This window comes from Centroberyx affinis, unplaced genomic scaffold, assembly GCF_046629955.1.
Source record: "Centroberyx affinis isolate AG114_WGS23_722 - 3 ecotype Tasmania unplaced genomic scaffold, CSIRO-AGI_Caff_v1 ptg006470l_1, whole genome shotgun sequence".
Classification (NCBI taxonomy): domain Eukaryota; kingdom Metazoa; phylum Chordata; class Actinopteri; order Beryciformes; family Berycidae; genus Centroberyx; species Centroberyx affinis.
Genome location: NW_027283279.1, coordinates 109340 through 122661, shown reverse-complemented (window position 1 = coordinate 122661; position 13322 = coordinate 109340). Strand labels below are relative to the sequence as shown.

Below are 13322 nucleotides of genomic sequence, written 5' to 3'. Positions count from 1 at the left end.
TGGCTTTGGAGAGCCCATTTCTGAAGTTGCAACAGTGTTTTTGTTCAAATAGAAGGTGAAATATGCCAAGGTGTGCAGTAAAATCTAAATTAAAAGGAAGTTTGGAAATTAGACCTTTTGTCTTTATATTTCCTCGTTCTCTGGAATGCACGGGACCCCTGCAAGGACACTTGGCTTCATACACTGTGAACAGTCAATAGGTTCAGGGATAATTGCTGTTATAAAAAAAAAAGTCTATCAGAAGAGCTATGTCAACATTAGACAGATGTGATGTAATTAGCGATAAAACTGATGTACCAGAATTAGAAACCCAAATAAATAACAAAACCAGACAAGGTCACCAGGTCAGTTATTCTAGCAAGCCACCTTTCTTAAAAAAGCATGCATCTTTTTCCACAAGGCCTCGAGGCCTAAAAACACATCTTACACCATTTTCACAGCAGAAGGACCACAAACATGCAGAGTCACAGCTAGCTGACCAGAGATAAGCTTCGCTGAACCAGACATCTGACAAACAACATCCTGCACGCCCCCCACCACCCCTCCCCTCCGTACTCGCCCACCACCTCCACTCAAATGACCTCTCCTGTGTCATCGCCATGTTTAATTATGGGCTGTCCTATTTCAACAGCAGGGGGGAGGAAAACAATACATGAACCCAGTCCAGCAGCCAATGAGTGGGATGTCTAGAAAGCTGCGACACCCTGGGTATCCTCCCGTATCTGATTCTCGGAATAAGCAAACAGGGGAATCAATTTTGACCTCGTTTCTGCCTTCTACTTGATGCAACAGTAACCAAACTGTATACCAACAGCCATGGGCGTAGGAAGCAGTTGGCCATTGGGGGGGACAGATTTGACTACTGGGGTCCGGGGGCATGCTCCACAGGAGGAAAATAAAAAAAAAAAAACAGCTCTGCAATACTCATTTCTAGTAACTTTTAAAAAGGCTATCTGAAAATAAAGAAAGAATGACTCAGGTGCTAAGTGACAGATCAGACTTTATGTGTTGGTTACAGCAGGCTTTCAGCCAATCTATCTAGTTTTGCCTGTTTCTCATTAATAATAATACAATAACAATAATAATAATTTCCATCTTCGAATTAGTGTTTTATGTGGTTGTATTTTCCTTCCAACTAACTGCACTGATATTATCTGGTTTCTAGTCATTCATTTTTTGCGGTGCACTGCTCCTTTTTAAGAGCATCAAGTTTAAGTCCTTGATGCTCGCCTACAAAGCAGCAACCAAAACGGCACCCGCCTACCTGAACTCCCTCATTCAGGTCTACACTCCCTCCCGCCCACTACGCTCTGCCAAGGAGCGGCGCCTGGTGCTGCCACCACAACAAGGCCCTAAGTCTCTAGCCAGACTCTTCTCTTCTGTGGTTCCTCGGTGGTGGAACGAGTTACCAGTCCCTCTCAATCTTTAAGAAAAGGCTAATGACCCAGCTCTTCAGTGAACACCTTCTCACCAGATGGACTGTGTAATCTAAAAAAATAAAAAATAAAAAATAACTCTTTATCTGCCTCTACAGTATGCACTCTATGCATTGCCTCGTAGCACTGCCTCATAGCACCTATGTCCTGTTGGACCAGAACTTAGCTTTATGGCACTTACTCTCGTTGTTCTCTCCTGACTAGATCCTTGCTTGTGTTGTATTAAAATCTCATGTGTACGTCGCTTTGGATAAAAGTATCTGCCAAATGGGAAATTGTAATTGTAATTGTAAGAGCCAAGTGTGTTTTTTCTCCATGCCCTGCTACATCACTGACTCGCTTTAGCTTGAAAAGATGTTAATTATGAAGTACATACAAAAAGCCAGCACAGTACCTGTTCCATTACGGTAGCATAATGAGCCATGCAAAGAAACGTTTCAGACAAGATGCAAGCCATCCAATATGGTGAAGAATTAAGTTTAGCTGCAAAACAACTAGGCCTAACCTACCTTGCCATTTTAAAAATCAGCACAGACGAAAATATATTGCTGTAATAATATCAGAGAAAGATTACATACAAGCATACAGGACACTGAGGCAAATGGATAAAGTATTGTCTTTACATAACTGATGGACAGATGTCTATGCTTTTTGGAAGCTGTGGCAACAAAGCTATTGACCTTTTGTTGTTGACAGTCATGAAAACTAGCTTTATATAACTTTTTACACATTTATTCCTCCTTGGCGAAATATCATATCTTTCGTTTGCTGCACATCCTGTTTTTTCTTTTCTCTCTCTATCGGCACCTGACCAGTAGTGTTGATTGCACATCTTGCCGTTTGATTACCATGAATTTCTTCATTATGACTGACACTGTAACGGCCCTGTGCTCGCTGACTGCTCTGCTCCATCAGATCAAGTGAAGAGGCATCACTCTGCTCACAATATAAATGTATTTATTTTTTCTACACAGTTAATATCATTCCATTGTCATTTTGCCCACAAAGGCCTGCATCAGAATGTAAGCCATTATATTCTTTATAATCTGCCTTTGCGGGCCAAGACGTCAGTGGAATGATTTTAATATTGCAGAAAAGAACACGTAATTAAGATATTTAATTTAGGGCCAGAGTGACACCTCTTCACATGATCTATGTAGCTTTGTTTTTGGCTGCAGTTTGGAGCGCTTCCTTGGCTGCTGCCTTTTCATATAGAGATACTTCATTCAACTTCATTCCACATTGCACAAAGTCAAAGTCTTTTCAAAATAAAAGTCCCCCAGTTGATTTTTCAATTTGGAGGCAAGGTCGTGGTTTATTTTTTGAGAGGGACATTTTAATCATCTTTTTTTTAAAGATTTATTTTTTGGCATTTTATGCTTTATTTGAGAGATATAGTGAGAGAGAGACAGGAAGGTATGGGACAGAGAGCGAGGGGAGGACATGCAGAAAAGGACCACGGGTCGGATTCGAACCCGGGTCGCTGCGGGAAGGCCTGAGCCAAATGGTACGCGCCCTACTCGGTGAGCCACCAGGGCACCCCATCTTTTAATATTGGAGGGGACATGTCCCCCCTGTCCCCTGTGCTTCCTACGCCCATGCCAACAGCCTGAACTGGGTCTTGACTGCTTGAGTCGTAGTTGTTTCCGTGGCAACCACTGGACCAAGTGAACACAAGCACTGAGGGAGACACTTGATTGGTTAGCAATGCTGTTTTTTCCCCATCATTCTCAGAAGTGATGCTAAACCTATAATCCCTTCCTGATGCTTTTATTGGTCCACAGATTGGTGGGGGTTTCACAGCTTGTAATCATCATAAAAGTAAATATAGACTATTATTATCAATTATCAACAAGATGAATACAATGTGAACTGCATTAACACAGAGACAATCATGCAAATGTTTTATTGTATTTGTATTCTTAGCATTCGGCTTGTTTGAGGTGATTATCTTGAGTGATCATAAAACATTCAGCCGTATCAATGGCTAAATCCTAACACATTTGAACCCATCTGGATCCTTAGAGTAAGCTGTGGTGTGTGTGTGTGTGTGTGTGTGTGTGCGCGCGCGTGTGTGTGTGCGTGTATGAGTGTGTGCGTGTGTGTGAGTGGGATCCCATCAGTCAGCATCCATCCTGGTTGTGAGCAAAGTGTGCATGTGACAGGTATCCTCGTTAAAATGCTGCTGCCGCGTTAAACACACAAATTATTTATCAGGGAGGCAGGAAGGACTGCGTGGGGAGAATATCGGATTCTCCTCCGATCACACACCGCCTCGCTGCCTCCTCCTTCCTCATACAGAGTGTCTTATTCTATAGCTGCAGGGGGGGATCACAGGCTGACACTTCCTTCACTGGGACGCTGTCTCCCATCCTGTGCATGATGCATACAAGGTTGTCCCTTCTCTGAGACCTGTGTACAACCGCGAACAGCTGATACAGTCGACACTGTGCAAGACTCGCTCTGATTTAAATGCATTTATTCTCTGTGTAACATCCTGGAAGTTGGACGCTTAAGTAGTCGACCTGTTGGAAAGTTTGACGAAAGACCGCGGAAGGCCCGTGTATAAACTACGCACGCTGGTACATTAGTAGCGCATACTTATTTACATTCTATTCACTTATCTTATCTAATGAATATAAAACACACTTTAAACGCTTAGCGAGAGCTTGACAAGGAGGCCAGAGAAACGTATTGACTGCCCCTGGACCCGGAGGCCGCGGCGAGGCTGGATGTGCCATCTCTGTTGTTTAATGGGCTTTTAGGGCTTAAGCTACCGTCTCTGTTGTGGTCCGGGATCAAAGATCTGTCCCAAAATGCATTAGGTTCCGCGTCATAAAGCACCACGGAAAAAATTTACCAAAACGTGTTTGACTTGGTGCCTCTGAATATATGAGTGGCCTCTGCACCTCTGTGCGTGTGTGTGTGTGTGTGTGTGTGTGTGTGTGTGTGAGTGCATGTGTGTGAGGGGGACAGAGCGAGCTGCCTGTTGCTCTGACGCAGACTCTGATAAGACTGTTCCATGTGACGCAACAGTTAGCAGAAACGCCAAGGGCTGGGTATTTTTAGGAACCAGTCTTTGACCTCTCACAACACTTGTGTCAACAACATCCACACAACAATACGAGACATTGTCAGGAGACAACACCATAAACCAAACGACTGTGGGTTGAAAAATCAACAAACGTCTGCAAAGATGTGGTAGAGATACGCATGCAAAGTATGGCCTACTACTGTATGCTGAATGGAATAGACTTCAGTAGTGTACTATTCTAATTTAACCCTAAACACACACACATTCACACAGAAACACACACAAATGCACACACACATTCAGACAATGGTCTGGTGATTTAGTTCCAAAGAAAAACACACAGCAGCAATTCTGACGAACATTAAATGGAGACCTCTAAGGGAAGTCGTCAACCAGCAGAAAGCAGGGGATGGTGTGTGTGTTTGTGTGCGTGTGCCTGTGTGTGTGATGTGGGGGGTTGATACACATGCTTGTGTGCATGTGTATGTGTGGCTATGGCTAATTGATTTCAGCTGAGGAGTCACAGACATGGAGAGGCAGAAAAATGAGGGAAGAGTAACCGCCTATTTGCTGATTGAGTGAAGCTCACATCAAATGCTATCCATGTGTAACAGGACAGGTTATCTCCATCACACATCACTATTACATGTTAAAGAAGTTTGGCGTTTGTGTCAAATGCGATCCTGTGTACATCAAGGCAGCTCAAACTCCTATAGGTGCTGCAGTTGATGATGATGTGTGTACTATAAAATCCTCTAAGTAAAGCTACGAACAGACACAACAGCCATCCTCCCTTCTACTGTATGCAGCTGTAAAAACACTGCTGTATCACACTACCAACCAGTGCCAAGAGCAATACAACTTAGAGAACTAGCAGATGGATTGCGTGTGTTTTGAAAGGCTTGAAGGGATTGCGAACCATTAATTTTGAGAGTCTTACATGTAATTCCTCTGATGTAGCAGACAGACACCGTCAAGATGTTATGCTCTGTCATGGGACCGGTTGTTCAATTTGCCTGCCTCTCCTGCTCCTTTCACTCCCCAGTCCTGCCATTCTCTCCCTGTCCATGCTTTGTTTGTGTGTGTGGGTGTGGTCTCCCTTCCCTGTTCTCCTGGCTCCCAGCTCAGCTCGTTCTGCACACCAGTCAGCAATCAGCTCATCACCAGTCTGCTCACCTGCTTCCCATCAGCCCAGAGTTTACAATCCCCAGTTTGCCATCCACTCTCTGCCGGATCATACACTCTGTCATGAGAAGACCTCAGCCAGACTCCAGCCTTTTGCCTCCAGTCTCCCTGCCTCGTCTGTCTCCCTCGTTGGATCCCCGCTTTCTGGAACCCGCTCTGCCTGGTTTTCCTCAGCCTTTCCCCTGCCCTGCTTGGCCCAGCTTCTTGCCAATCCTCAGCTCCAGGTTTCCGGCTGCCTGCCCTGCCCCCGCTCCAGCGTCCATCTACCAGCCCAGTAATAAAACTGTCTTTTGAACTTTACTCCTTGCCTCCTGTCTCTGTGTCTGCACTTGGGTTCACTTGCCTCGCCGTAACATGCTCCTCATGAAGGAGTCTCAGTTTATGTCTTAAGTCTCAGTCATATTTTGCAACAGAATTCAGCAGGTTTTGTTACAGTACAATAACTACAGTACAGTAACTATACACTATAACGTAACAATTTGAATTCAATGTTGCACAGTAATTACAGCCTCATTACTAACAGAAAAATGAGATATGAGGCTAGATAATGTGAAGGCCTTCGAGGTTAAAAGAATCACCTATGTGGCTGTCAGTGTTTTTGAGATCGGCATAGTGCTGCTGAGTCAGGTCGGGTAATTAGGGTTACCCTGACATTGACCCCTGACCCTTGGCCCTGTGGCTCTGAGGCAGGTCAGTCAGTTAGTTGCAAGTTTACCCTCAATAAGGCTAATGAAGTTCAGCAGCCAGGGGCATCACAGTGCATCTGTGAGTTATTTTTTCATGTATTTGCTGTATTTCTTGTGTTGATTGGTATTGTATTTGTGTTTTGTGTGTGATATATCCTCATGTCTCAGGTATTTACTCTGTGACATGATGCACATGTAAATAGTCCCCACTGGGAATTGGGTCGAAAAAGCAAGAGCCATGCCTGATCGCTGATTTATATCCACTGTCCACTTCTTAGCAGCCAGAGGAAATACAGATTGATACGCAAATAACTATACAAACAGCAATTACTGCATTTGGACTGAGTGAAATCAGCTTCTTAAGTCTTCCCAGGTTGGGATACTGCGCCTGTGACCAGCAGGAAATACTTTTTGAGTAATCAACGTAACGCTTGTCCTAAGCCCATGATATAGAACAGATGCCCAAGTGAAACCAGAATCTACATTTCTCATGGAGCCATCGGGGGACTGTAACCCCACGACCCACCTGGATCTCATAGATTCCTTCTCAATTCACCATTCAAATCTGCAGTGCCAGCAAAGAGAGGCCAGCAATGAAAAGATAGGCAGACGAGGGGATCTGCATCCTAATTACAGCCCCATGTCATTCCTCGTACACAACTTCATCATTATCTGTAACCATCGACACCAACAGAAACCCAGTGAGGTTAATGAGTTATTGGAGAAAGAGGAAATACTTGCACACAAGCGTGAAGCAGTGATTGATGGCACTGGATTACTGTGTCACACAGTACACAAAAGACCTTAGGAAGACACAGCATTGCTGGGCTGCAGCTATCTCATGACATTCATTCACTTAACGATGGCAAACAATGTTTGAGCCTGAGATGGATTGCACTATGGTATATCATGCATGATGTTAAAGAACAGAGTAGTTACTGAGTTCCCACCAAGCTGCCTCACTAATGGATTTATAATAAATAATGATAATATTAGAGAAGTGACTTGTTTAGGTTTTAATGTAAATGCTGCCATAAATTGTGCATGAAAACCATTCTCTCTTTATAGAATTTGCCTAATGTGAAGAACGGCTATCTTGCTGAATGGAGACCATCGTCTCTCAGGGAGAAGGAGTTAGGGAAACGAATCCTTTTCCTTCAATTAAAAGCTGAGATATTACAGTTGCAACTAGTGACTGAGCATTAACATCAGCAAACATTCCTCTATCCCCCCTATTGTTTTCATGTAATGGTCTTCCCATTATGTTTTTCCATATGCTGTCCCAGCGGATACCAACAGTTACACAACAGTTATGGTGGTACAGAATGCAACCAGCCACCATACTGACCCCCTCCACAGTCTCACCCCCAGTCACCCCACCCTTGGAGAAAAGTACAAAGCGTCCCTTGTGTGAGAGCACAGAGACCTGAGTGATACTGCTTTATATCATCATGGTATTCTCCCTCTGTCACACAACACACACACACAGACACAGCCGTCCAGCCGAGGCGGCTCATTCAGCCCACTGACCTTCAGCTAGCCCCTAGGTCCTTGGCATGACGCACAAACAACACACTGTACAGCAAGCCCCATACGCAGCCCCAATGTACACTGCCTCGACACTGGCAGATAAATACACAGATGCAACATGGTGACAAAACACAATGGACTCACTGATATATACACTGATACACTGACATATACTGCCTCAGCAGACTAAATGCTGTAGCGCTGCCCATTCAGTAATATCACCATCATAAAAGTCAGGCCAAAAGAGCCAATTTCAAAACACCCAGACATGCAGTGATGTAACCATGTGTCACGTTCACAGTTAACTTACGATGACAACTACATTACATACATTTCTGAGTTTCCTAATGCATATAATTACTTCTTAACATAGCAACATATCACTAGGAGACAGTATACTATTACTTGCCTACTTGCGAGACTTTGAAAAACATAAGAAGTCATAAAATCTTGGCAGGACAAAATGTCCACATACAATCTGAGTAAAGAAAAAATCAGAAGGGAAAACCAAATGAACCAATGACTTTGTGTAACTGTGAAACAAGTTTCCATCCCATTCAGCAAGAATGTAACTTCAGGTCAGGTCAGCTGTGGCAAGCAAAGCGAACCGCCAAACAGTCAGATGTCCGGCTTCTCTTACCTGCTTCCAGAGGAACTTGTCTTCCTGGTTGATCTGCCAGGTGGTGACGAGGTGTATGATGGATAGCACGGCTCCACTCAGCACCGCCGCCCTCATCCTCACAGGCAGCAGCGTGTAGATGATGTAGATGAAGAAGACGGACCACCAGATGCCTTCCGAGGCGCTCCGGGGGGCCACCATGAGCACCCCGAACACCTGCACCGACACCAGCACCCCGATCACCAGGTAGCTGACCATCCACATGTAGTCCTGGTGGAAGCCGTTGCGGTTGCACACCACCATGAGAGCCATGAAGAGGGCCATAGCCACCGACAGGGCCGAGGAGTAGGCGACGTGAGGGGCGGCGTGGACACAGTGGAAGGTCAGCATGACGCCGCACACGATCACCAGCACCCCCATCAGCATGGTCAAGGAGCTCTGGTTCAGCCGAAAGAAGTAACGCTGGTACAGGCGCTCCAGTTTACGGGACTGGAACTTTTTCGACTGGAACACCCGCACCACCCTGAGCCAGCAGTCCGCAGCCGTCACCCCCGCTGCGCCGTTAGGACCCTCGTCGCCCATGTCCCCGCTCCCCCCGTTGCACCCCCCTTTCCTCCCTTTCAGGTCCCCGTCCTCAAAGCCCAAGTCGACCGATTTCAGCCCCACCCCTTCCCCGGGGGCCCCTCCCCTTTTGCCGTAGTGGTCCTCCTGCCAGCCGCAGCGAACGCCGAAGTTGCCCCCGCCTCCCACGGCCCCGGCCACCCCTCCGCGGTGGTGCTGATGGAGGGGGGCTCCAGAGGGGGGCTCCATAGCATCTGGGTCCCGCAGGCAGCTCATGTAACGTGGGTTGCAGAGAGATGAACCTCCCTTCCGTTTGGACTTCTTGCCATTGCGCTCCCCCCACGCAGTCTTGCGGTCGTCCACTCTGGCGACTAGGAAACCACTGAACCAGGACATTCTGTAGGAAGAGCAGAGCAGAGGGATGTTCGGCACAGGAACAGGTACAACATACATAATAATAACAGGTACAGTACAGGTAGAATCTGGGAGGACCTGAGATGACCTTTAACCACCCGTAGGAGTTGTTCATTTACCTGTCGGGGTTCTGGTACATGTCCCAGCCCTTTCCTTTCCAGCCGGTTCACTCATTTATCCCAGTGGACAAAAGTTTGATGAAGTGAGGGGGTTTTTAGAGGCCACACTGCAGGGGCGCGGGTGGCAGCGGTGGATCGGGTCAAAAGGCGCACCAGACGCTCCGCACAACCCCAGATGTTTGTGCCAGAGCCGGTGATCACAGAGCAAGGTTAATGAGAAGACCGGTCCCTGCTGCCAGGCCTATCTCCACGGCTTCTGCTGGCTCTAGAGGAAAAACAAATACATACAGTAGATGTAAACTTAGAACGCTAAAGAGGAACAGCCTGTGTGCAAATCGATCTGCAATGGTGTCATGGTATTAAATGGCTCAAAATGAAGCAGTGGCTAGATCAGGTAGGATCAGATTGTGATACTATGGATACTTGTGCAGCAACTGTCAGTGCTAATACATGCTAATGTAATAATATACAGGCCTACAAGTCCTGACATTTACGTTAGCTCTTACAATAGACTGTTGGCAAAGAGGGCCTTCCTCCTAAATGTGACTGGAAATAAAATACATCACGTCTCATTGTCAGCCACATGCACATAAATCTTACTGGTGTTGACAGTGCAGGGACACGTTTCCTGGATAACCAGACACACTTGAGATTGCCTCTCATGTCTAAAAACTCAGACATACTTATGGAAGAAATGCCGGTCAGTATCCACCAGCCTTTCCTAAACTCTGGGGGTCAGGACCCAAAATAGATTGCAGGCTTGATTCTGGAGGGTATCCATATGACAGCATGAGTAATGTGTTTTAATGAGCCCGGGTCTCTGGGTGAACCAAAACCTACTCAATTTGAATCCCCGGCTGGAAAAGTTTAAAAAGACACACACCGTTCTACAGTAGTTTTGAGTACATTTGGCAGATGATAAGAGAAAGATACCTTCTGCTGTTGTTCAAAACCAATGATAAAAGATCAGTGATAAATAGAGCAGATGAATGCCACTGGACTACAGGACACTGTCAAGACTAATACATTTAATAAAATGGTGGGTATAGTATGACAGCTCTCGGTCCGCAGGCCTTCAGCATTAAACCAAACGTCTTTTAAAAAATGACTGGCACATCAAGTTTGTTTCCTTATTTCCCTTTTAACATTTCAAAACTCATGGTCCGCTTATGAATCTATGCCCTAGACATACATGTATGTCTATCTATCCATCTTGAAATTCATGAGTTAAGATGTCTTATTAGGCTACATTGTAGTCATAGTTATTATAGTGTACCCTAATGAAAATATTCCTGTAATGCTCCCTAAGGACTTGTAGTGTGTCTGTGGTGCTCAAGAGTTCATAGTGACCTACTCCTACTTTATAGTATGTTTTAATCTCATATTATATCACTATGATGTTCCTAGAATATTCCTGTAGGGACTTGTAGTTTTACTGGGATGTATTGATATAGTGTGCTTCTAATCGTTTATTATAGGTTTGCTACTGTTCTTTTTCGCACTGATTGAATTAAAAAACGTCCACAGTGTAGTCTGGTATCTCCCATATACAGTTGTAGCAACGCTACCAGCTGATCTTACCAGGCCTCCACATGCCCTGAGCTCCAGATAAGAGCAGAAAAGACACGCAAACGCAACGCAGGCGTGTTGCTGCTGTCGCCTCCTCGACCTGCGTTTACACCGGGAAGGCATGCTGTGTTGTTGAAGCAAAAATAGCATTTCCTCGCTATCTTGCGCCTTCTCTGGCACGTATCCGTCCAGTCGTATCCCTGGCAATGGATCGACAGGATTCAAGGAGACCCCCCCCACAACCACCACCACCACCATCACCTTCCCCGACTCATCCACAGAAACGTGCACACACACGAACACACACACACACACACACACACACACACACGCACACACACACACACACACACACGCACACACACACACATACACTCCACCCCCCCCGCGGCTCTGCGTCCCTCACTCCCCTGCACAAGGTCGACCAGTGTACCCATTTGCAAACGTCGTGGTGTTGCCAGTCGTTTGCTGTGTTTGCATGGTGCCTGGCTGTGCTCACTGGTTTCCTCCACTAGCGCTTGGAAAGAGAAGCAGGGGGGGGGGATGACTGACTATTCCTAGGGGACATTTTCAACCGGACAGCAGCACACTGGCGTTACAGCCACAAACAGTGAGCATAAGGCATTCATTGTGGGCTTGTTCCAGTTAATCAGATCTGTCAGAGGCTGTGTGAGGGAACGCATCTTATGGCTCAGTTATCATCCAGATGATACAGATGCGAAAATAGATCAAGCAATTAGGGGAAATCAAAGGTATGTAGCGCGTTGGGCATTTGCACGGCGGCCTGTGTTGATTATGTATGGATGGTAGGCTATTTGCGATACAGTGTAAAATCCCATGCACAGGCCGTGTGAGGGCCCGCATTCAAACAGCGTAGGCTTCTTGTTACATAACACTATGGCCTATGTGACAACCATAGCAGGGACCATAAAACCATTTCTCTGCGTCCGGCAGCCTAACTTAGGACACAACATGCCACTGTCAACAATTAATTTTTATCAATGTCCTTCAACCGGCAGCAAAGGAATAGGCCGCGAGCTTATTGTATTGACAAACATGCCTCTTGAGTAAATAAACACAGATATAAACATATTACTGCTATTGCACATTCCACAGCATCAGTCAGTGGATGGTGTAGCGGTGAACGATACACTTCCCCTCGTTGATAAACACCCCGTGTGCGGACAGTGACAACCGTAAATTGGGATTATTTGAAGTTTAAAGTTGTGTTATCCGAAATGAAATGATTTGTGGTTGCTGTGACTCGTTTTGAACGAGCATCAGATGCGACCTGCAAGCAGTGTGCGGGCTACAAGCAGCTGTCTCTGTTAACAGCCTTCAGGTTTATCAGCTGTAATATGAAAAATAAACGCGCTGATGTGATGCAGCTCATCCTTTTCCAGACAGATATGTTGTTATTGGCCGCCAATGAAAAACATGTTCTGTCCGTATCCTTTGCCACCTATGTGAAGCAACGAGAGGCAGAGGCCTAATGATTACAGCCCGCTTACAACACTCTTTCCACTAGAAATTGTGTGTTAACATAAAAGTAGCGCAGGCCTCCAACAGTTCTGTGCAACAGCATTTAAAACGGATGTGTGACAGGAGAACATATATTATATATGTCGGCCTGCAGTGTGCAGCAGTACAGTCTGAGAGACGGACTCACCGTGATCATCTTTCTCTATTTCCCAGCGAGACTGCAGGAGACAATCCGATTTCGTGTCGTTGTCGTTTGGAGCGGCCAGGGTGGAGGACCATTTGTAGCCTATCCAAGGATGATCCGGTTAAATTGGTCACCCTGTGGATCTCCTCCTGTCGTCTTCTCGCTCCACTCCCTTGCCTCTCCTCCCCCTGACCCTCTCAGCTCCCAGCACCAGTGTCAAGCACGACATAATAAGGAAAATTAACTTCCGGTGACAGTTTTCAAAATAAAACCATGTTGACGACCATTATTATGTTGTAACGGTTTTTTGAGTAATGCAAAGTAGGTGAAAATAAGAACATATTCAAGTAGAAAGCTGTAGTGATTAGTAAAATCATTTTTTTTCTCAAATGTACTTTTCCAAGTATTCATATCTGTAGATAGGGTTCCATATATAGGCCTAGGGCTGCACAAAATACAAAGAAAGCCTCAGTCACAAAACATATAGGCTACCAGAACTGGAA

The 13322-nt window shown here is 45.6% G+C and overlaps 1 protein-coding gene across 1 annotated transcript in view; it reads right to left on the bottom strand.

Moving 5' to 3' along the window:
• The window catches only part of adcy6a (adenylate cyclase 6a), a 32196-nt gene extending 19264 nt beyond the window's left edge, over positions 1-12932 (bottom strand). The window contains exons 1-3 of the mRNA XM_071512733.1: positions 12823-12932; positions 9585-9849; positions 8512-9448 (exon numbers count right to left, since the gene is read on the bottom strand). Of these exons, the coding sequence (XP_071368834.1) occupies positions 8512-9448; positions 9585-9604 (957 nt within the window). The 5' untranslated portion in view covers positions 9605-9849; positions 12823-12932. The remainder of the gene's footprint in view (positions 1-8511; positions 9449-9584; positions 9850-12822) is intronic.
• Positions 12933-13322: the final 390 nt, after the last annotated feature.